The 22932-nt window shown below is 37.8% G+C and overlaps 2 protein-coding genes across 3 annotated transcripts; both read left to right on the top strand.

Moving 5' to 3' along the window:
- The first annotated feature begins 1213 nt into the window (after positions 1–1213).
- On the top strand, positions 1214–4278 carry LOC132152366 (homeobox even-skipped homolog protein 2-like). The gene is made up of 3 exons (XM_059561129.1): positions 1214–1616; positions 2181–2419; positions 3023–4278. Exons 1-3 carry the CDS (start codon positions 1214–1216, stop codon positions 3632–3634), a joined length of 1254 nt encoding a protein of 417 aa, XP_059417112.1. The 3' UTR covers positions 3635–4278.
- A 7430-nt stretch (positions 4279–11708) lies between these two features.
- On the top strand, positions 11709–22225 carry LOC132152661 (endoplasmic reticulum junction formation protein lunapark-A-like). 2 transcript variants are annotated; one of them, XM_059561443.1, is made up of 13 exons: positions 11709–11851; positions 13013–13110; positions 13838–13879; positions 14636–14823; positions 15602–15660; positions 15792–15832; positions 16573–16656; positions 16739–16790; positions 17036–17215; positions 18902–19007; positions 19834–19904; positions 20075–20212; positions 21252–22225. In XM_059561443.1, exons 2-13 carry the CDS (start codon positions 13084–13086, stop codon positions 21413–21415), a joined length of 1152 nt encoding a protein of 383 aa, XP_059417426.1. In that variant the 5' UTR covers positions 11709–11851; positions 13013–13083; the 3' UTR covers positions 21416–22225. The 2 variants fall into 2 exon arrangements, with proteins under 2 accessions (XP_059417426.1, XP_059417427.1); XM_059561444.1 differs by lacking the exon at positions 11709–11851 and adding an exon at positions 11919–11981.
- The last annotated feature ends 707 nt before the right edge of the window (positions 22226–22932 follow it).

Raw genomic sequence — 22932 nt, 5'->3', positions numbered from 1 at the left:
GATTTCTTTTGTGAAATCAACGATCTAGATTGGCACTGATATTATAACCTCATACTGTATTCAATTCTGCATGCTATAATTACGTAGCAATAAACGAAAAAGATTACATCAGTTCATATCCAAATGTGAATAGAGAAATGAATTAAAGGGATATTTTCTCACCTTAATACATACTTAAGGGTCAGTTTTGTATACCATGATTTTTAGATATACATTTGATAAACGAAAATTGTCATTGGCCGTCATTAGTAAGTTTGACTAGCTATGTGATGAAATGAGGATGCCATCAGTTGACGAAAAAAAAAAACGCATTTCGTGATTTCAGCTGTAGGCTAAGATACATTAAACCATGAAAGGTGTTAGAGGCGCCTGTAAGAAAATAGTAAATAATTCTACCAAAGAATAATAAAAAGAAAAATGTATAATAGGCCTAATATAGATATAGTCATAGGCTTTATATCTCCAAATTTCAGAAAACCGCGGCGTTTAAAAAAGTCACAAAATGTAATGTGTCCATGACGTTATTTTGTAACGAACAACCATATTAGCAACATGATCTTCTAATTGGATTCAAAAATCTTTAACTAATGCCTCTCATTCGAAAACGTCTGTGTGAAATAATCGACAGAGAAAGAAAAAAGAAACAGCTCAGAGTGAGGGAGTGGGCGAGCCAGAACAGAAGGAAGGAACAATAGAGAATCAAAGCATAATGATATTCCTAAATGAAGAGGGAAATGTTGCCGCGCTCATTTTATTAATCAGACTGTCAATTTCACCCCAGAGTCCAACCCCAGGAGCCATCTAAAACAGAGTCAGATCAGAAGCTGCTCTCCTCACTTCTTCTCTCTCTCTGCACCTGGATATACGCGTCTGGCCGATCAAGGGCCGACTCTATCAACCGATGACACTCTCTCTCCTATTTATTTGCTTATAAACCTGTTACAATAAATGATCATTCGAACCGCGTCACGCGCACCTTTAACGACGAAGGCGCAAACCACTTTTTGATGAATGACTTTCTGGAGCAGAGAGGATGTGCGGGTCATTTTGAGCAGTCATTCGTTGCCCACACTGGCATTCCTCTGTTTTTAGCTTCAAGCTCATAAAGGTGTTATATTATTTAGAGGCGGCATCTGAGCTGAATGCGGATTAGATCCGCCACCAGTCATCGGAGCACCAGCCCTGGGACTTTGGATTTTTTCTGCACGACTTCATGATGGAGAGGATAAGAAAAGAAATGATTCTGATGGAAAGGGGACTACACAGTCCAGTGGCAGGAAGGAGGCTCTCTGACTCGGCCGGGAACGCGGTGCTTGAGGCCCTGGAAAATTCTCAGCACGCAGGTCGCCTCAGTCCGAGAATAACTTCAGCCTCGCTGCACGGTAATCTCGGGGATATTCCCACCAAAGGCAAGTTCGAAATTGACAGTTTATTCGGAAACCACCACAGCGACAATACCTCCTCCACAGAGGTTTCATCCTCCGAAAACAGGAAGAAAATAAACCTGTACCCTGAAGTTTCTCCTGACTCCGATATGAACAGCGATGTGGAAGTGGGTTGCCCGTCTCATCGCTCACCAAGCAGTCTCAGCCAACAGAAGGAAAACAATAGCAAAGGTAAACAAATGACATGGAAACTTTGATCGAGTCGTTTTTAAATGTTTAAAATCGAATCTGAGGGGGCATCGCAAAGTTTTAAATTTAGCCTTAAATGACATTTGCTTTATTGCTTTTTTAAATATACTTTTATATGTTATTTTATATATTATAATGTAGCATTTTTTTCTCAAGTCTTTCTGAGTGCTGGCACAATTGCCTTTAACGAATTAAGTTATCTTTGGTGGGATTATTTGTGCTGCATACATTTTTTTTGTGTGTTAAAATGCGTATGTATTTAAATCGGTGCATACATTTGTGTTTAATTGATAATAATATGTCGCTTTCATTTTTGGTTTAAAAACATTTCGCACTGCATTCAGATTTTCTGATAAATAAAGTTAAATGTAAATCTAACCAGTTTCAGTCGAACTGTATTTATGCATTTATAAATACAATCCCATAGGCTATATCATTTTACGTGCTTGTATGTTTTATTTATACAAAGTAACGTGATGAAAGACAAATATCCATGTTTAAAATATTTATAGAGTTGTCTTTTATTTCTTTAATTATCCGATTTAGGTTTTTCGGACAACAATTCAGGGACCTTCAATTCAAGTTCATCATCTCTATCGAATATGAACGGCTCCATCAGCAACTCCAGCAGCTCGAGCGCGGATCAGGTGAGGAGGTACCGGACTGCGTTCACCCGAGAACAAATCGGAAGACTGGAGAAAGAATTTTACAGGGAAAACTACGTCTCAAGACCCAGGAGGTGTGAACTGGCCGCTGCATTAAACTTACCCGAAACGACAATAAAGGTATAGTTCTGATTTGGTTTACCTTTTCCCAGAGAAGGGAGAATATATATCTAATAATTTATTATGTTCACAAAATGTTTAGCTAATATCACTCTCTTACAGCCTCCAGCACAGTATAGTTTACACACACACACACAATAAAAAAAACACGCAATTTTATATGTCCATTGTCATTCTAAAAAATAAATAAATATATAAATTACATTCTCTTAAATACTGTTTACAGATAACGTGTAGTCTGTACACACGAATGTGGGTTGCTTTAAACATAATGTAAAAAAACAAAACAAACAAAAAAAAACAATAGGACTAGCCTATATTATTTTATTTTGTCTGATGCAAAAACCTGACTATTTCCATTTGTGCTCACGTAACATATAATCCATAAAAAACTTTTAAAGTGGGGGACATTTAGAAAATTATTGGTCGATTCGAAAATTTATTTTAACTAATCGCTCTGCACAAATCATTTTAAATGCACAGGTCCTGCGGTTGTTTGGCCAGTTGAGCTGTAGCCTAGTGTTTAATTGTTTTGTTCTCGTTTCTCGCCACTGTTCACCTCATCCCTAATTGTTACCTGTGTATTTCTGTGGATGCGTGTAGGTGTGGTTTCAGAATCGACGAATGAAGGACAAGCGGCAGCGGCTCGCCATGTCCTGGCCACATCCCGCCGATCCCAGCTTCTACACCTATATGATGACGCACGCGGCCGCCACCGGAAGTCTGCCTTACCCTTTTCATTCCCACATGCCACTACACTATTACCCCCATGTCGGTGTCACGGCAGCAGCTGCCGCGGCAGCCGCCTCAGGAGCCGCTTCTTCACCTTTTGCTACCTCTATTCGTCCCCTTGATACTTTCCGTGCGCTTTCTCATCCATATTCGCGCCCAGAGCTGTTGTGTAGTTTCCGGCATCCAGGACTATACCAGTCACCGGCAGGTTTGAACAGCTCGGCGGCGGCGGCAGCGGCGGCGGCGGCGGCGGCCGCTGCAGCAGTAAGTGCGCCTTCAGCTACCGGGCCGTGCTCATGTCTCAGCTGCCACAGCAGTCAGGCCGCCAGCGCACTCGGCTCCAGGAGCACCAGCTCTGATTTCACCTGCACGGCGTCCGGCCAGAGGTCCGAGAGCGGATTTTTGCCATACTCGGCAGCAGTTCTCAGCAAAACCGCGGTGCCCTCACCGGACCACAGAGAAGAGAGCGCGCTCAATAGATAGCTCAGTACTGGCATACACTTTTTCATTTGAAGCACATGCAATTATTATTACTATTATTATTTTTAATTTAAGGGACAGCATTTCCTGTAAGGTCTATAATGCCCAGAATTATATTTAGCCTAATACACTGTTACGGATATCGAAGGCCTTTTAAACACACAGTAGCTATTAAAACTGTACGTTATGTAATGAGCAAGGCTTTAATTTTTTTAGTAGTTTTATTATTTTTATTATAGTAGGCTAATTATTTTATTTCTTATTGTTATTTATTTAAAAAATGTATGCAAATATTATTTTCGATTAGATTGGATCACGTCGTGCAGTAAAGAGAATATACACTGGTTGTGCCACTTAATCATTGGTTAAGGGACCAAGCGCAAGATGATGCTATTCTGAAAAGTGCTGCTCGAGGGACTCTCCCTGATCTGAGTGTGGCGCATAAAACCTGCACTACTGCTACAATGTCAATTCTGCTGTTAATAATGTGAAGATTATGACGAAAATTGCCAATCATGTACCTTGATGGACCTCCTTTGAATGTGGAAATGTAAGAAATTTCCCGTTCTGAGACTCGCTGTCAAAGCATAACAACCCGCTGTGGGAAGTCATTAGACAAGATAGACCTTGAGCATTTCGCATTGTTCTTCGTGTACAGTATTGTACAATACTAAACGTGGTATTCGTTACCAGAGAATTCCTTTTTATTATTATTTAACAAAAAAAAAAAAAAAAAAAAAAAAAAAAGAAAGAAAGAAAAAAATCCCCTTCCCACCGAGTCCTATTTCCAATCTTGTTTTTGGGACGTCGGTGGGCCTGGGTAGAGTTTCTCTCAGAGATGTTCCGCTGACGCGAGCAGTCTCATTAAATCCAAACCGATATTTCCATAATACTCCCAGTAGAGACTCTTCACTCACAATATAATGGGATTATCCACACAACCCCAAACTTCAGACAAATTGCTCATGCATTTCTGTCTGCATACATGTATTTTTTTTTTTTTTGTCACTGGGCGGAATTTTGCCTTACATTAAACCACATTCAAAAACAGCGAAATAGCTTGTACAGATCAAATAGTGAGATATTTTGTCATAACACGCATAGTCACGTTTAAAATGCAATAAACCAACTTTTTTTTTTAACTTTCATTTCAAATTGTTGACGGCATAAAAAACCTACCCCTATTTATTTATTTATTTATTGTTAGGCCTATTATTATTTATTTATGTGACTGACTGGATGTTTATTTAATGTTAGGGTTAAACCGTTTTTATAGGTAGGCTACTCAAGGTACAAAACAATTTAAAAGCGAAGAAATATTAGGCCTCAAATCATGTTGCAAGACAAAATTTTCACTCACTGTATATAAAGCATAATGCAGTTGCTGTTACCGTTTCAAATGAATGAAAAGGAAAAAAAAATCCGAGTTGTGGCGCGGGGCTGCCGTCTGTTCAATAAATGACAAACTCATCCCAGTGTTTTGCTCCTCTCCCAAGGGTTGCCGTGAAACACAACTCTGTACATTACGTCTCTGTATTTTACTGTATGAATTTTCATATTTTCACTTGAGAAAAATGTGCAATATAGAAATGTATATTATGTTATTTATTGATGGTGTTGTTCTTGAAAAAAATAAATATTTAAAAAGCACATTTTAATATCGTTATCATTGTGCACGTTGCAAATAGCTAGCTAATTGCAGTATCAACTGAAAGCAAGTTCGAATCAAACATAATATGTCGCCTATATCTTTTTATTACTTAAATTTCTGAATTAGGTTTTTGTGGTTGTTGTTGTTCCGTCTATTCTAAACAATAATAACACACATAAGGTAAATTAGGCTTATTGTAAGTAAACTAAATTTTCAAAATGTGATTTTTAAATCCGGAGGTCTTCTAATCTTCATTTTAAAAATCAATATTTCAAAAAAAAAAAAAAAAAAAAAAAAAAAAAGGCAATAGTGTGAAGCGTTCCTGCTCTGTTAAAACATTTTTTCTCCTTGGTGAGAAAGTGAGTCTGACATTAATTATAACGACACTAAAACTATAGGGAATATGGAGTCTGCGTTCACGGGTCATTCCGGTCCTATAATTTACCATTATTTTTACATTACCTCTAAATGATACAAGCTGATACTGTCGTTAATTGCAGCCTGGTTAAATATATACCGGCATATTCCCGGGGGACTTTGAGATAAGTTGCTTTCTTTTTGAACGTCCCCATTAAAGAAATGTGATTAGAGGCACAGCAAGAGTGTGATGTATCGCCATGTTTCGTTATGCTCTTTACCAAGGCGAGGGTTACAACCCATACAACAAAAGCATTGAGATAGATGGAGAGGCAAACTGGAGAAGACAGAGGGCAGAAAAACACTGGCCACAATAACGCCATCAGTTTTGTATCCAATGTGCAAAGACTGAAAAAAAAGAATTCATCATAAAATGCAGCAAACTGTCTGTCACCTTAGCCGAATTGCTTTTGACAAGAAAATAAATCTGCGGCTTGTTTAATATATTTTATTTTTTTCTTTATTTCGGTGCTAATAGAAACCCCAAATTAAATGTCCACCACCAAGATAGAAATGCAAAGATCGATGATCCTCCCGCTACTGTCCAATCACGCCCATTTAATTGACTGTATTTTCTGGGTAATTGAACTGCTTGTAGTAAATTGAAGATTTTATAGAAACGACATAAAAAACTACATTTACTGACATTCATCGCATCTTTGACATTGATTATCTGATCAGCGCGTGCCATGCTAACCTCCAATTTTTCATTACACACTGTTTATGAGCTGTTGCAGAACAACTCGCTTGTTCCACTGTGATTGATTGCCTTATTAACGCGTGCTCTTGTAAGTGTGACCGAACTGATTACGATGCATATGTTTAGAATAATGTTTCATTTAGCTGACTGCGAGTAATGCGAGGTGACAGCTGCTGCGGGGAGGACAAAATCCGAACTACAGGGAGCACGTGGGGCCAAAATACTGTTGTTTTAAGGTGGAACTTCACAAACACGTGTGGCGAGCAGAAAACGGTGGAGCATCTGCAATAACATTTCAGTGAGATGATACCATAGCTATATTAACAGGTCCACGCAAGAATGGTGCTATAAAGACAGGTTGTAGTTTTTAATCAGATAAAAATAAGACTTTGGCAAATGTCTACCCAAAGCGGCCAGATTTGATTATTCTCGGGGAAGTCTAAGCAGGGTGATCCAGATCCCATCCAGTTGTTGCGATTGAACTTAAACCCTCACAGATCGAAGTGCTACACCTATAAATTAGATCTGGATGATACTGCGATACATATCGTCATATGCTGCCATAATTTTGTTTTAGGTAAATGGACTGCGTAAAAAATATGGTGGAAAATTTGAAGAAACCGAACGTGATTAAAACAGGGAAATATACCAAGCAATGGCGTGCCTATCAGTGGCCGTCCTTTAAACAGCTAGTCTTCAACAAAGCTTTATTTTTTTTTCTTGTTGACACCATTAAAGAATACAAAGGGAACAGAAGGGAAAAGGTTTGTGGCAACAGAAGCACCGGCTGTGATGAGGAGATTTATGCATCAAATGAAACCATGGCCACCCTTGTTTGTCTCAAATGAGCGCTTCTGTTCAAATGTTGCTTTCATATATTATGTGACATTAATTTAACTATAGCTCATTAAGACAGAATGAAATGGTTAAATTAACTTATCAACCCATAATGATGATGAATGGGGTAGTAATTCAGATACAGGCTGGGCGATTTGCAAGTCTGCACATTTTGATAGTTCTCAAATAACATTTTGAATAGCAGGTCATCCCCTCAATCAATTGCATTAGCACGTTAAGTCGCTCCCTCTCCCTCAAAACAAGAAAATGTTTTTCATGCATATGTATTAAAACATGTTCGCAATTATCCTTGAAAATTGCCTTCACTTGCTTTAACGGCTGAGCTGTCTTGTTTGCTATAAGCTGCCAATGAGAAGGTCTGGTATGCAGAAGAAAATGGGGGTCAAAACATGATCGTTTACTAAAATAACACGTTAATTATAGCCTATAGCATTTTGCCAGTGTATATTCACGGAATACTCACTTTGAGTGAGAAACATGTCAACACCAGTATACTCAGTCTGTCGAAAACTAACAGAGAGCTTTTACTAATACAACGTGCATTTATGGCAAGTAGCTACACCTATACTTTACAGCGTAACATTAATGTCACCTGGCACATTCTGGAACATATTTGAATGAATCTGATGTGCAGAAAACTATTTCCTTCCTTTTCCACTTAAAACCTGACAGCAGTGCAATTAGAAAACACATGCATTTTACAGTCAGCGCATAATAGTGCAAACCCATTCATTCCGTATTACTTGAATTAATGAACCATAAAGTTAACCTTTTGTCCGACTGACGACAATTTCAAAATAAGTAGTGAAAGAGTTTCATTTAACATTATGATAAAGTACGCGCCATTTCACAGCCAAACTGACTTACTGACGACCATCATTACAAAAACGTGATGAGTTCAACGTGCAGGCGCCATAAAGATAACCACATTTTTGTCGCAATAATAACGGAGGATTGTTTTTAATTAGACTGCGAGTTTTGGAAAGTTCTGCGAGCGATTTGATCATGCAAATGCTGCACAGTCGGGGTCAGGTCAAACGCTAGCGTCCATTTCTGGCAGAGGCGCGCGGCACGAGGCTTGAATGGCTACTTGCCAATCATTTATCCTACTTGAAATGTTATCACAATTTTTGAGATTTATCGAATTTCTAAGAAATACTATAATTATTGTACCCTACATTGGCACTTCATTATATTAAACATAGTGATATTGTTGCACTGTAATGTTCTTGACAGCTGTTACTCTGTGAGAAGAGCAGCTTTGTGCACTAATTCATGAGCAGTCTGTCAGTCTCGCCGTTAGTTTCCATATTACTGAAACAGAGAGAGCAGTCTCTTGCTTTAAATGAGTCCCATTGACAGTGGTCAGTGATATGTAAATACTCACACAGCTCACCAACATTTTTACAGATTTCCTGAGGATAGTTTTGTTTCAAAGTAAAATGACCAAATGCTTTATATCACACAATTTTAATCAATACTCAAACTGAAAACAAACAGACCCCCTATAGGAGCAAAAATTGATATTGAATCTGAGATGTCTAGAATAGCTCTAATTAGTCACAGCAAATCAAGAAGGCATTATTGGGCTGAGTAAAACTACAAAGCAAACTGTATGTTAGAACTCAGTAATAAGCAATAGAAAACAGAGTCCTATTGGCTATAAAATACAATACATTATACTTCTGAATGCATGCAGTGTGCATCTTTCAAAGAAGGACACACTTTGTGTGTGTGTGTGTGTGTGCGTGCGTGCGTGCGTGCGTGCGTGTGTTTAATCTGCTATCAGTGTGTTTTTAATTTGCTAAAATATTTATTGCTATTGAATGAAGAGGATCTCTTAATGAAGATGCTGCAGTTCATTTACAATTACATTATTTCGTTTTAAACACCATTCAGCAATGATTTTAGAAACAAATGGACATAAGAAAAGTGTCATAATAAAGAGATAATGCATGCACTCAGTTTGCCTTTAATGTGTCTTTTATGGATTTTATGTTATGTGGGGACAAGTGCTGGGCAACACAGCAACCCAACAACATAGGCTTGTACAAATACATAAGCCAATAAAATATCATTCTTGGCTCCACCTCCAAGATGCCAGTATATTTTATAGGGATAGTTCAGATTCTGTCATACTCACCCTCATGTTGTTCCAGGTATTTTGAAGAATTTTGGAAACCAAACAGTTTTTGGTTTCAATTGACTTCCTTTGTCTGGTCAAAAAAAAAAAACAACAACCTCAAATTCTCTTACAAATATATGCACTATGGCATCATGACCAAGGTCTTGTTTTTAGATCTTAGTCCAGAGTGGTCGCCAGCCAACACTGAGAACACATGCACTTCTGGTCCTGTGACATAGAAACATATTGTACAACTGGTTCTTATGGAAGATCCATTATTTCTTTACGACCATATACGAGCTAAAATTGTTATTTTATGATTAAGTAAACAATGCACTGGATTTAATCTTCTCACACTATGTTGTGAGAACTACACACTTATAAGTGTAGTTGCTATCCGTGGTGCTGATCTTCACTATTCCAGCTGAGGCAGTATGGTGGTAGTCTAGCATTTACGCTAAATCTAGATTTCATGCTGAATGCCCCATCCACTCTCCATTTCAGAGCTAAGAAAGAGCACAGACCAAAAGAAGCATTGGCACTTTTCTCACAAAATTTTTGCTTTGCTTTTTAACAGTCTCGCAATGGTCACATATGGCAATATAATGTCCAAATAACGCTAATATGCACCTTTTTATTTTGAATCTAAATTTCAGATCACTACTTTACAAAATGATGAAAATGATAATGTAGCTTTTGCCATGCCAGATTAATTTAACACATAAATAAAGCTCAATTAATTACAAATATTGAGATGCTGTAATATATATATAGCCGTTTCTTGATGTAGCAATGACAGGTTACCACTTTGTAGCATACCGTGTACAATGGAAAATAAATAAAAATAAAGTAAATAATTAAAAATGTGCCTCATGAGTTAAGATTATACTTTAGTTAAGATTATACCCCGAACTATATTTTAGGAGGCTGCTTATTATTCATTTTATGCACGGGCTGCTTCACTGCATTACGTGAAAAAGCGGTGTGCTTTATGCATAAAAAAATAAATAAATAAACTTCTTTCCTGTTAGAAGGCAACAGAACTTTGCAACTTACATCACATCAGGGAATAAAACCAAGAAAGAAAAAAATATATATACCCAGATCACCTCCCAGTGGTCACCACATAAAATACAAGGAAAAAAACCTACACTAGACGATGCTTAATAATTTAACAGCTTTTAACAAAAGAGAGAAAAACAACAAAACACCTATTTTTCAGAATTGCAGCTTAATTAAACACTGGGTATATAACTTCAGAATTGCTTTGTAAATAAATAAATAAATACAACAATAAATAAAAATAAACCCTTGTGAACTAAGACCAATCGATAAAGTACAGCTTAAGACATTACTTAAGAACAACGTAATTTTAAGAAGGTTTTGAGAAACAGCCCTGTATGCTCTCTGCTCATCATGTTATAGTGCACATAAACAAAAAAAGCCATCATTATTATATACTCAACTTTAAGTGATTTTGACGTAATTTTGGAGTTGGTATTAATGCAACTGACAATCCATGATTTTTTTTTATCTACAAATAAATGAATAAATAAATAAAATAACCAAAGTGATTGTCACACATTTGCACTTTACATTTCACTACATCATGCAGACCTTTCAAGTTATACGGTTCTATATATATATATATATATATATATATATATATCTTCAATTGTTTTTGAACACATAAGCATGCTCTTGAGAAGTAAAGTTACTTCTGCTGAAATATTATTATAGCATAAAAGTGTTACTGATTGGACATGAATTCACTCATTGATATTTTTAAATTGATTATACTATTATTTCAGTGTCATTATTTTAAATAAATGGTGTTTAAAATAAAGCTTTGAATTAGTTTATAATGCTATTATGTATAGTATAATACAGGCCTATCTATGTTTACAACAAACCCTTTGTTTACGTGGTGACGTGAACTCTAGCGCGACGTTCGTTCTATTTTCCCGCGCTTTGAGAGAGGGAGAGAGCCTGAGAGACAGCAGGTGAACGTGTGTGTGTTTGTGTGTGTGACCTCAGTGTGTCTGACCCTATTGTGCACCACAGTGATCCTAGTATGTTTGTGTATTTCTATGTAAGTTAATGACTGTGGGATCAAATGTTCACACATTATGATTTGTTACAGTTTTTTTGTTATTATTTATTTTATTTATATATATATATATATATATATATATATATATATGTAAACTAAGCTTTGGCAATATTGTATCATTTACATTCATGCCAATAAAGAGAGAGAGCGAGAGAACGAGAGAGAGAGAGAGAGAGAGAGAGAGAGAGAGAGAGAGAGAGAGAGAGAGAGAGAGAGAGAGAGCGAAAGTGCTCGATCACGTGACAGAGCTGTGTCGGGGGCGGTCCGTGCCGCGCGGTCTTGTGGGAGCAGTTTGATGACGTTGACCGTTGAAGTAGAGGAAGAATAAGGCGCGTCTGCTCTCGATATATTCACGGGTAAGGCATCCTAAACTAAATGTTTTGTTATGGCGTGTTTATGCACAAGAAAGCTGCGCAACAGCGCGCTGCATGAAAGAGAGCAAAACGTCGTCTAAACCATGACCGCTGTATCACCAGATAGTAACGAGTTAAGACTTAAGTCTTAAGCTGATGTTATTATTACTATTTTTTTGGTGCATATAAAAGTTATATAAAAAGCATTCCTGCTATTGTAGTTTTAGGAAATATCTTCAGTCGGCGAGTTTATTATTTAATAACACATTTAAAGCGCAATGTTTCAGCTAACAGAACGAGGCTAGAAACAAAGATGGTAAAAAACTTAATGAGTTGCAAGGAACGTTATATTGTGCGAATGTGTTTTAAAGGTTCGCTTTTTTTAAGCTTCACAGTGAACCTGATTTTCCTGAGATATAAGAGGTTGATTTGGTTTTCCGATCTTAAAACGCATTAGTCTTAAGTTGAACGGGTGAGACTGAATGAAGTTACAAATAAAGTGACTTTCATTGCCACTCAGTGTCACACACTCTCAGAGCAGTCTGTGTTTGAAGCACCTGCACTATCCGAGCTCTCAAGCACTCTGTGCTTTAAAATAGAGGAGTGTCTTGTTACTTTTCAGAGCCTCCAGATTTAGTGTGAGCTGTGGTGATATTTGATATCACTGATCTCATGCATCTGACCTGCATGTGTGAGATACAGTGCGTTCACATGTTAGACAGTTTCTGAATGTCACTGCAACAGAAAACAAACCATATATTTGAGAGGCATTTGATGTGAAGATGGCACAGATGCACTCTTTAAGTAGAACATTCCTCGAAAAGAAGTTTGTGTGGTTTGAAATGACTAAGCGGGAGATACACTGTTGCAAATTAGGACATGTTGCTAGTTAATGTGCACACACACCTGTGTGAACTTGAGAAGTGACTTCATACAATGACAAAAAATCTAATGGATTAGAAAAATTAATTCGGTTTTGAGGAAAAACTCATGTGGCATTTGTTTGAAGATATACACAGCTCTAACAAGTGTGACTTAAGCATTCAAACACTGTAAATGAAAGCCTGCGGAGGTTATCTCGAGTGGACAAACTTCTATCAAGATCTTGTTTGCTACTTAAATATTTTTCTTGCTGAAAGAAACTGTTGTCTTTATTGTGAACAGGTGTCTGGCTCCGGTGTGGAGTAACAAGAGTAACATAGCCCAGGTTTAGAGAGAAGGACTGCCCTCACAAGATGGGGGCTGTGGTGTCTCGCTGGAGGGTAAATGTGCTTCAGTCACTCAAACACTTCCAGTATTAATGTTAAGGTCTGCCATTTGATTTGAATGTGGTTGGACTGAAATGCTGCACAGATATATGGTGTGGTGTTGCCTTTCTTGCCTGCTGCAAAGCTTTAAAGGAACAGTTCACACAAAAATTTAAACTAGATGAAAATGTGCTCACCCTCAGGTGAGGTTCTTATAGAGGTTCTTTCTTCATCCGGTTTGGAGAAATGTAGCATTGCATCACTTGCCCATCAATGGATGCTCTGCAGTGAATGGGTGCCGTCAGAATGAGAGTCACAACAGCTGATAAAAACATAAAAATAATCAAAGTAATCTTGTGAAGGGAAACATTTTTTTTATATTTGTATAACTGTTCTGGACTGTATTTGATGCTTGATCTACACAATAAGTTATTATCAGCTGTTTGGACTCTCATTCTGACGGCACCCATTCACTGCAGAGGATCCATTGGTGAGCAAGTGATGTAATTCTAATCACGGATGGCATGAAAGTTTGTAAATTTACAGCAATTTTTAATTTTGGGGTGAATTATTCCTTCGGAAGTCTTACTATTAAAAGTGTGATTTGCTATTTAATGAGTTGATATAACATACGGAGGTATATAGAAATCTGAATAGAGGAACTTCTCAGTTTTTGTACCTCCTACCAATTTCAATCAAAGATTGTTTTATTGTTGCCAATTGTACTGTATCATTTCTACAGGCAAAGGCAACCACTGTGGAGGTCTTGGAGGGTCTTGACAAGGTATAAATCTGCATGAGTCTTTTAAACGTTTCCTGACATCACCCATTCAGTCTATTATACTTTCCTGACATTGACATGTCCTCACGTAGTCAAACTGGAAATACTCAAACTGGTGTTTATCACAGTGCAGGTATATTGACCAATTTTTTGGAAAGTGACTTGTGTTTTTTTATTTCTTTAGGTTGAGTTGTGGCTCATAGAATAACACAAGGTTATAGACAGACACAGTATAGGCACTGTGGCATTACCTGGCATTAGATATTTTAGGACGGGTTCTATATAGTAACACCTCATTGAAAGAGGTCTGTTCAGTTGCTATTCCTTAGAGCTTGGCTGAGTATTGTGCAAATATCTTGTGTATACGTTTACTCTTTAGAAGCCAAAGACACGTGAGTTAAACAAGTTTTACCTGATTCTTAGCATGACAAGATTAGATCGGTGCGCAGTTAAATTTCATTCTTGCAGTTTCTGATCAGAGCCTGTCTCTCAAGTTCTGTTTTTAGGTATTTAGGTCCTGGGGACTTCACTTTTTATGCCCTTATCTCCTCTTAATGTCTTCCCAATGTTTTGAACTATGACTGGAAACTTGTATGATGGGCACTTCTGATGTTTATTGCCATCTTATGATGAATCGCTTGTTGTTGTTTTTTTTAACCATAAGTCGCTGTGGATAAAAGCATCTGCCAAATGAATAAATGTAAATGTAATCCCTGCCCTTACAGATCTTTATAGAGCGTTTTAATTGATCTTCCTCAGGATATCCAGGCCCTTGAGGAATGCCGAGAGAAGAACCAGAAGCAGCTGAAGTTATGGGTTTACAGACTGCTGCTGTACTCGTCCCTGCTGTACTTGATCGCCTGTACAGTCGTCTACGCGTGCTACATCCCAGAGCAGATGATAGGAAAATTCATTGTGGCATCACCATTCTTCATATTTCCTCTGTTGTAAGTACTTTCTGGCATGAAACTATGTTCCTACTGACACTAAAAACCCTCTTAGATGGGGAGCTAGTTGCTGAAGCACATAGCTATTTCTTACATATAAATATATATAAATGAATACCAAAGACTTTTGCATTTTCTCTGTCTATATTATGGAAACTGGTAAACATATCAGTGAAATTCCCATATAGTAATTCCAAATGGCCATAGCCTATGTTTCTCTATTCAAACATCAGCGGTCGAGTAAGTGCATTTATTTTGCGATCACAAACGCAAACAATACAGTTGAGATCTCATGACAGAACACAGACCGGCTGAACGACGCTTTCATTAGATCGCTCAATTCCAGCTTGTTAGTGTTTTCAGATTATCGTCGGCGGCTCTTCCGCAATGAGGAGTGAGCACGTGCGCATGGTTGCCAGATTGCTTAAAATAAGCAAACACCGGGCAGAAAATGTATCCTTGTAACAGTGGAGCTCTGATTGGGAGATTTAAACTCTTGTTATCTGGCAACCGCTATCATTAAAGCTCTCGTAGTAGAGGGGCGTAGAGCAGTCAGCAGTTACAGGTTCCTTTTTTGGACATTCGGCGCGTTCTTTTGGGAAAGTATGCTAGAAATTGGAAATATTCGATATTCCCGATATATTCAAATTGTACATCGTCGTCAAAATTATTCCGATATTATCGCTAATATTCGATATATCACCCAGCCCTAGTATCAATATCAAAAATATCATGGTGGTGACTTTAGAAATGAGTTTCTGTTTTCCTGTGTCTTCAGAGTTTGGCTGCTGAGGAAACTGCTGATTGTTTTATACAACAAACGAACGGAGATGAACAGTACGAATTTGAACTTGGTTTTATATTTGTTCTCATTATGAGGTCAGTCTACAATGTCGACCTAGTAGTGTTACTCATATCTACGCATTCATGTTTCTTTTTTTTTTCTTTCTTTCTTTTTTGCATCTTAGATGAAAAGTTAGAAGAGCTGAAAGCAGACAAAAAGAAAATAGTGAGTAATCTCTTTGATTGTTACTTACTTGTGTGTAGTTCATTTTGGTGTTGTTTGCGTCTGTTTTCTCTCTGTTCTCACAACTGCACAGAGCACTTGAGCGCTACATGAGCACTGGCCCTCTCATATATGTTAATAATGTTAGCACAACAACGTCCTGTTTTCCTTTCATCATATTGCGTTCCTCTGCTGTCAGTGAGAGAAAGAGATAATTTCTGCTCCTAATAAATAATCTGAAATCAATGAAGACAACGGGTAATTGGCAAAGAGACTTTACTTGGTAAAGTGCTTGGCTAACGACTTGTCTTTAAATGAACAGTGTTTAGTGATGGGAGGAAATAAATCTGAGAAATTGCTTGTCATCCACTGTCATGTCTAATAACTTCCAATAATTACAGCTGATGGATTTTCACACTCCCCATTATCGCAGCAGGGCTTGTAATTATTCTATTCATTAAAGTTAAATAATTAGCACTATTTTCTTACTTTCCTTGAAATTAAGTTTTATAATAAAACTAAACGGGAGACGGTGAGAAAACAGTCTGAGTGTCTTTGTTTTTAAAGCCAAATATAAGCAGCAGGTCTAGCTCCTTCATTTGACTTGCGCAGATGAATTCTTTATAAATCGAAAAGGTTTTTGAAATTCCTAACAGTGTACATTTTCAGTATTTAATGCAAGTCAGTTGGCAACACTGTTTGATGTAATTATGATTACATGATTGCAATGTTTCCTCAAACAGCTTGAACAGGTCATGGAAACTGAAACCTACAAAAATGCCAAGCTGATTCTGGAAAGGTTTGACCCAGACTCTAAGAAAAAGCTTGTAAGTGCCTTAATATTAAATCTACAAACGAATCTATTACATATGTGCAGATATTCATATTTTAGTGTGGTTTTCTCTGAAGGAGTTAGAGGCTCAACCCATTGGCCCACCTGCGACTCCAAGACAAGGCCAAGGTGACCAACTGAATTTATTCCCCCTCTGAAATTAACATCTTTCATCAGAATGTAATAACTGCTTGTAATAGCGTTTACGTTGGTTTTGAAAACGTGGGTTCCTGGGTTATAATTTAGGAATGGTGGTAGAAAATTACTATTATTTTTTTATAAATGACCTTATTTGTGACTAGATTATATTACCAACACCAGATGTTGACTTCAGCTTATATTTCATTGTTAGCATCATGTCATTTTCTTCTCAGAGCTGCGTCAGCGGCTTGTGTCCCCTCGTCCTGCAGGACGTCCACCTCTTGGCCCTGCAGTCCCCTCTACTCCACTGTCTGCCCCAGGAGGGCCGCCTGAAAAAGGTCTGTCTGCTTCAACCCCACATGGTCTGATCAGGAGGCCTGGGACCCCGGCTGGCTCGCCTGGCCCCGCCATGGGTGAGTCTCATGTCCCTCACTAAATATCCGATTGGCTATGCTGCTCATAGATGGGCTGTTAGTGGGGTTTCATCGCAGATTTGTATTCATTTCCTTTGTTGTTTAATGAACCTCACCCCATTTTTGAAACACCTGAATATCATACACTGACTGTATTTTCTTAATAGCTGAATGACATGCTCCATTTGCCAAACCAAGGTTTTTATATAAATACACAAAACTATGAGAAAATGCGCTGTAAATTTGGCCTCGTTTGAAGAGTGAATACAGAGTAATGCATCAGAAATAAACAGTCAAGAAGACCTTGAGGAAACCAGTGCTGTTATGGTTAATTAAAACAATTATAACAATTATTTTCTGTTATTTAAAAAAAATATATAAAGTTAAATAATTTAATGAAAAATGTTGCCTCGGCCACTAATTGAATTCAAGTACTAATTACTAAAAATGAAACAAAAAAGATGCATAGCATAAAAATATATAGCAAAAGCTCCCTAACAAAATTAATACAATTAAAATAACATTTGAAAATCTAAAAATGCTAATTACATAATTTATAAATGCTATATTAATTTATAAAATACTTAGATAAGACTAGAGCCATTTCAGACTGCTTTCTAAAAAAATATTTTTAAATGATATAAAGTTAAATAAAAAGTGACATTTTTGCCTCGCTAACTTACTGCAAGCTAAAGAATTCAAATTTCCAAAGCGGGAATAAAATTCAAACTACATATAAATATAAAACAATAAAGGACAAAATTACTAAAATGTAATTTAAAGTAAAGCTTAAAATATAAAAGTATGTTCTAATTAAAAAATGAATAAATGCTATATTGGTTTATATCTAATGCTAAAATAAGACAGGAGAAGTCTGTGTTTAAACTGTATCTTATGAAGGGTGAGCACTATTATCTGATCCCTGGTCGATTACGAACATCTGCTAGCAGTGACTGACAGGTGATGGGGGCCCGGTGTGTTAGGCGTGCAAGTTCTGCTGTATGCAAACCGTTCTGGGTCCTCTTCAAGCAAACACCTTTAGGAAGAAATTGGAAGTGAAAAGCACCTTGGTCCTCTGCGGCGTCTCCATATGCTGCTAAATGAGTCAGCAGCAGGGATTCCTGACTATGCCAAGTCTGGCAGAAATGACCAGTCTTCTGGCTATGATCGCTCTTGATGTTAAATTATATTAATTATGAGTGTGGATCACAGCGGGCATGAGGAGGGAGCGCCATATCAGTGTCGTTATTAAAAGCTGTCGCCCTTATCATTCATCATCAGCCATGCAGCTCTGAGCCACAGATACCATCACACTTCTGCAGAGTGTGCCGACACGTGTGTGTGTGTGTGTGTGTGCACGTGCGTGTGTGTGCGTGTGTGTGCTCTTGTTTTTGTGACACATCAGGACACAACTCTGTATAATGACATGGGTATGACACAGGTATTACAAGGAGAGGGTGACTTATGAGGACATAACCCATGTCCCCATTTTTCAAAACGCTTATAAATCATACAGAATGAGTTTTTTTGAGAAAGTAAAAATGCACAAAGTTTCCTGTGAGGGTTAGGGTTAGGGTTGGTGTAGGGCCATAGAATATACAGTTTGTACAGTATAAAAACCATTACGCCTATGGGATGAACCCACTTTTCACAAAAACAAACGTGTGTGTGTGTGTGTGTTCGCAGGAATGCACCCTCCAGGTCCTCCGCTGGCCAGACCTGTCCTCCCCAGAGAGCGAGGAGCCATGGACAGGGTCGTTGAGTACCTAGTGGGTGATGGACCTCAGAACAGGTGAATGGTCTATTGTGAAATCATGATTTATATCTTTACACTGAGCAAAATCAAGGAGTGATATGATTTCTGAAAAAGAAAGAACACCATATGATACAGAGAAGTTCACCTTTAGTTCGGCCAAGCTCAGAGAATATATATCAGTTTTGCCGTATTATATATTTTTGGTTTTTAAATCCATTTCAAATATAAGAAAACCTGAAGATTTTAGAATGCGTTTCAGCTTCTGTAATGAGAGACATTTTCAAGTGATTGGGTTGGATTATAAAAGACATATAATTGCTCAATGATGTGAAATGTGGTGTATCTCTCCCTACTTATTATGTGCAAAACACACAAATAATATACTGCATTGCCTACCTTGAGGAGACATGTACTTGTACTTGCCAAAGTCATCATATTAAATGTTTTTTTCTGGCCTGAAATACAGAAATAGATTACATTTTAAAATATATTCCAATAGAAGGTGGTTGTGTAAGTTTTAAACCCATTTCACAGTATTCCTGAGTTTACTGTATTTACCTGTAAATGCAAATCTTTAAAAGGTTTAAGGATTTGTAATTGAACTTGACCGGACTGTTTGGCAGCCTCTGTCATCATGTGCTTGTGGTGTCGTCATAACCCTGGTTTCTGAAGCAGCTGTTCTGCAGTTTAGTTGGAGTAAATGGTCTGGGTGGATGTGGATGACGCTTTGAAGGCTAAGCTAGGGTTATCAGACTAGTAACATCTGTTAAGATCTGCTGAGTAACATCTGTCATCTGTTACTCCAACAACACAATGATTTACGCTTTTCCATTTAAATGATTTCTCTTTCTTTTTATTGCAGATACGCTCTGATATGCCAGCAGTGTTTGTCTCATAATGGCATGGCTTTAAAGGAGGAGTTTGAATATATTGGTAAGATTAAGTGGGGAATTCAGCACAGTATGTCGCCGAGCTCTTTAAACCAGAATAAGTCTGAATGCACCGTCTCTGATGCATTCTCAAATCATTAATGTGCTACATGTTTATTTTCATATTCATATGTCTGAGGATCATTGAGTTTGTTTTGAATGTGTATGTTTTAGCATTCAGATGTGCCTACTGTTATTTCCTGAACCCGGCCCGGAAAACACGTCCCCAGGCCCCGCGTCTCCCAGAGCTCGCTGCAGACCCCCCTGCTGTTGCCATGGAGACAGACCTGTCTAGCCCCACACCTGCCCCAGGTAGCAGATCTCCACCAGAGTTCACCTGAGCAGCAGCAGGAGATGATGGTGTTTAGGGCGCAGTTATTAAAGGAGGATTTTTGAAGGGTTGCGTTTGCGGCAGGTTTATTGTGAGTGTGAGATGAGACGTGTGTGTGTGAATGTGTTTGAGTCCCTGCTGCTCGTGCCCTCTGAGAGGACATTTGCTGATGTGCGGAGAGCAGATCTGTGAGGTGATTAAAGGCTTTAGAGTCTTATATCCCCCCCACTGAGCTGCCTAGTTGGTAGGGCTTCACCCTGTGTCTGTACCTGCCACACACACACACACACACACACACACACACACACACACACACTGTTTAGCTCTGTCTTCTGTTATGAAGTCATGTCATGGCCCTAGCAAGTCATGACTGATGATACATCAAGTGTGTGTGTGTGTGTGCTCGTTTTAAATTATGTATCTTCATTTTTATTTTATTTATTTTTTTAGAAATGTAACACTTCTTTTGATTTTTTTTTCGTTCGTCTAAAGTCCCTTATTCTACAATATTCAAATGTATGGGGTCAGTAATTATTACATTTGCATTAATGTGTGGTCACATTTTGAGCAAATACAAGCAATACATTTTGAAATGTAATTTTACATGACCGTTCACCACCTGACTCTCATCATGGTTGTGTTTCTAAACCAGCTCTTTTTTGCAGTTTAGTTGGAGTAAATGGCCTGGGTGGATGTGGATGAAGCTTTGAATGTTAGGTTTACGTAGATCGTTTTTAAAAAATGAAAGAAAATCAAACCTATTCGTGAAGCGCTTTTCACAGCACACATGGATTCAAAGCAGCTTAACAGAAAATCATACTGTTATGTCTTCAATGCCTTGGTTTGACCTTTACAGGGTCACATTTATGATCATGATAGTATTAATGGTGGTAGAAATAATGATGCTCCAAATTTAGATCTAGCCATGTTGTATTTTTTGCATCAAAATCCAATGATATGCCTCTTTTCGCAGTGAAATCGAAATCTTGCTAACAAGCACTTGTTTTGTTTGATTATTAGAGGGTCAAGCAGCCAGTCCAGAGCATGTAAAAGCAGAACCTGGAGAGCAGCGAGCAGAAGAGAGCCTCTCAGAAGAGAAGAAGCCAGGAGATCCAGATCCCCAGACCGGCCTCCCTGACAAATCAGAGGACGAGCACAATGTGTCCGCCATGGAAGTGGAATAGAGTGAGAGAGAAATTGCCAATATAAACTGTAATAATCTGTTCATCTTGCATGTGTATGTGTGTGGGTTTGATTTTCATAGTCTTTGCCTTTAGTTTATTTGTTTCCTTTTAATACCTGCTCATTATAATTGCAGGGTTATTTCATAGATTAGTAAAGGGAAGTAGAAATTAATAGTTCAAGGGATTTTTGTGAGTTTTTGTTTTTTAAGCTACCAATTAGAGCTGTGAATATTCAATAACTAGTTACATTGCCGAGTTTAATATTCATACGTTGTGTCTTTGTTTACAATAGAACCTGTATGTAGAAGTGAAACCTTGCAGAAGTTTCAGCACATAGCTCTTTGTTATTCTCTTATTTGGCACGACAAGCAGCTAGTGACATGCTTTTCCATTTCATTCTCCATGTAAACACTGTTTTGTGACTGAATGCATTTAATATCCTTATCTACAATATGCAATAATGCAGAAATGTCCTGTTCAAAAGTATATTTATAATATTTATAGTTATTAATATCCTCTCAGTGCCTGTTTTTGAAGTGTAGCATACATTAGGTGCCGTGCAACGAGAGATTGCTCCCATGTTTACATGTCTGTTCAGGTACTGCCATAGGAATGTCTGGCTATTTATTACGGTATAAAAACAGCCCTTCAGTGTTCTCAGCCTTATGTGCCTTTATGCTTGACCTGCTTCAATATTAAAGAAAAGCAGATTAAATGTCTAATGATTGTCAAGCATAGAATTATGTGCGAAAATACAGTGCTGTTTTATTTTGTCTACAAGGTGTAAGAAATAAAGTTTTTAAAACAGTATCCCGATGTTGAGATGCAGAGTTTTTTAACGCTGATAAAGCAGGATTTTATTTTAAAATAAAATAAAATATTAAATTTTTTATATTTTTATTTTAATTAAATAATAATATATATATATATATATTTTAATGGAGCATCACAAGCCTTTTAGGTATTAATGCCATTGTAGGCCTTTTGGGGCTCGTCTGTTCCACAGTGACCCATTCAATGTAAAATAAAATCACTTTTTTTCTATGCCACTGATATAACTGAGTTTAAAATTTTCAATCTTATGTTATTTTCTGGGCTTGAAAGTGAAGGTGTCATGGTTCTGCAGCTAGAGAGGTGTAGTTATTGGTCCTAGCTAGTGTTATTTGTGTCGAGAGATTGCCGGTCAGTGGATATGCCACTTGATTGGTTAAGTGACCCTGCTCAAGTGAGCGTGCGAGAGCATCGGTGAGCTCGGCTGAAATAGGCTGTTAGGGCTGTTAGCGGCCTGCGGCATCGCTCTGCCCATGGTCCATCCGCTCTGACACGGAGAGACATTGAGCAGAACGTGTTACAACACAGTCCATTTTCATTAGGGAGCCTATTTTAGCTTGTGATCATTTTATTTTAGCTCATTGATCATTTCAGACAGTATTAGATAATGGGAGTGACACACAAGCCCAACTGAGCTTGATTACTTGACCCTCTTCATTTGCAACAAGAGCGCTATCTCTAACCCC

This window comes from Carassius carassius, chromosome 11 (assembly GCF_963082965.1).
Source record: "Carassius carassius chromosome 11, fCarCar2.1, whole genome shotgun sequence".
NCBI classification, from domain to species: domain Eukaryota; kingdom Metazoa; phylum Chordata; class Actinopteri; order Cypriniformes; family Cyprinidae; genus Carassius; species Carassius carassius.
The sequence above is the reverse complement of the archived record's forward strand: the minus strand, read 5'-3'. Positions and strand labels throughout refer to the sequence as shown.

What these genes read in the sequence shown, in the direction of transcription:
- LOC132152366 (XM_059561129.1), top strand. Translation starts at nt 1,214, where the DNA reads ATGATGGAGAGGATAAGAAAAGAAATGATTCTGATGGAAAGGGGACTA. An exon ending in GAAGGAAAACAATAGCAAAG is followed by an intron (nt 1,617 to 2,180) that starts GTAAACAAATGA and finishes TATCCGATTTAG; the next exon opens with GTTTTTCGGACAACAATTCA. An exon ending in TACCCGAAACGACAATAAAG is followed by an intron (nt 2,420 to 3,022) that starts GTATAGTTCTGA and finishes GGATGCGTGTAG; the next exon opens with GTGTGGTTTCAGAATCGACG.
- LOC132152661 (XM_059561443.1), top strand. Translation starts at nt 13,084, where the DNA reads ATGGGGGCTGTGGTGTCTCGCTGGAGG. An exon ending in CAAACGAACGGAGATGAACA is followed by an intron (nt 15,661 to 15,791) that starts GTACGAATTTGA and finishes TTTGCATCTTAG; the next exon opens with ATGAAAAGTTAGAAGAGCTG. An exon ending in AAGCAGACAAAAAGAAAATA is followed by an intron (nt 15,833 to 16,572) that starts GTGAGTAATCTC and finishes TTCCTCAAACAG; the next exon opens with CTTGAACAGGTCATGGAAAC.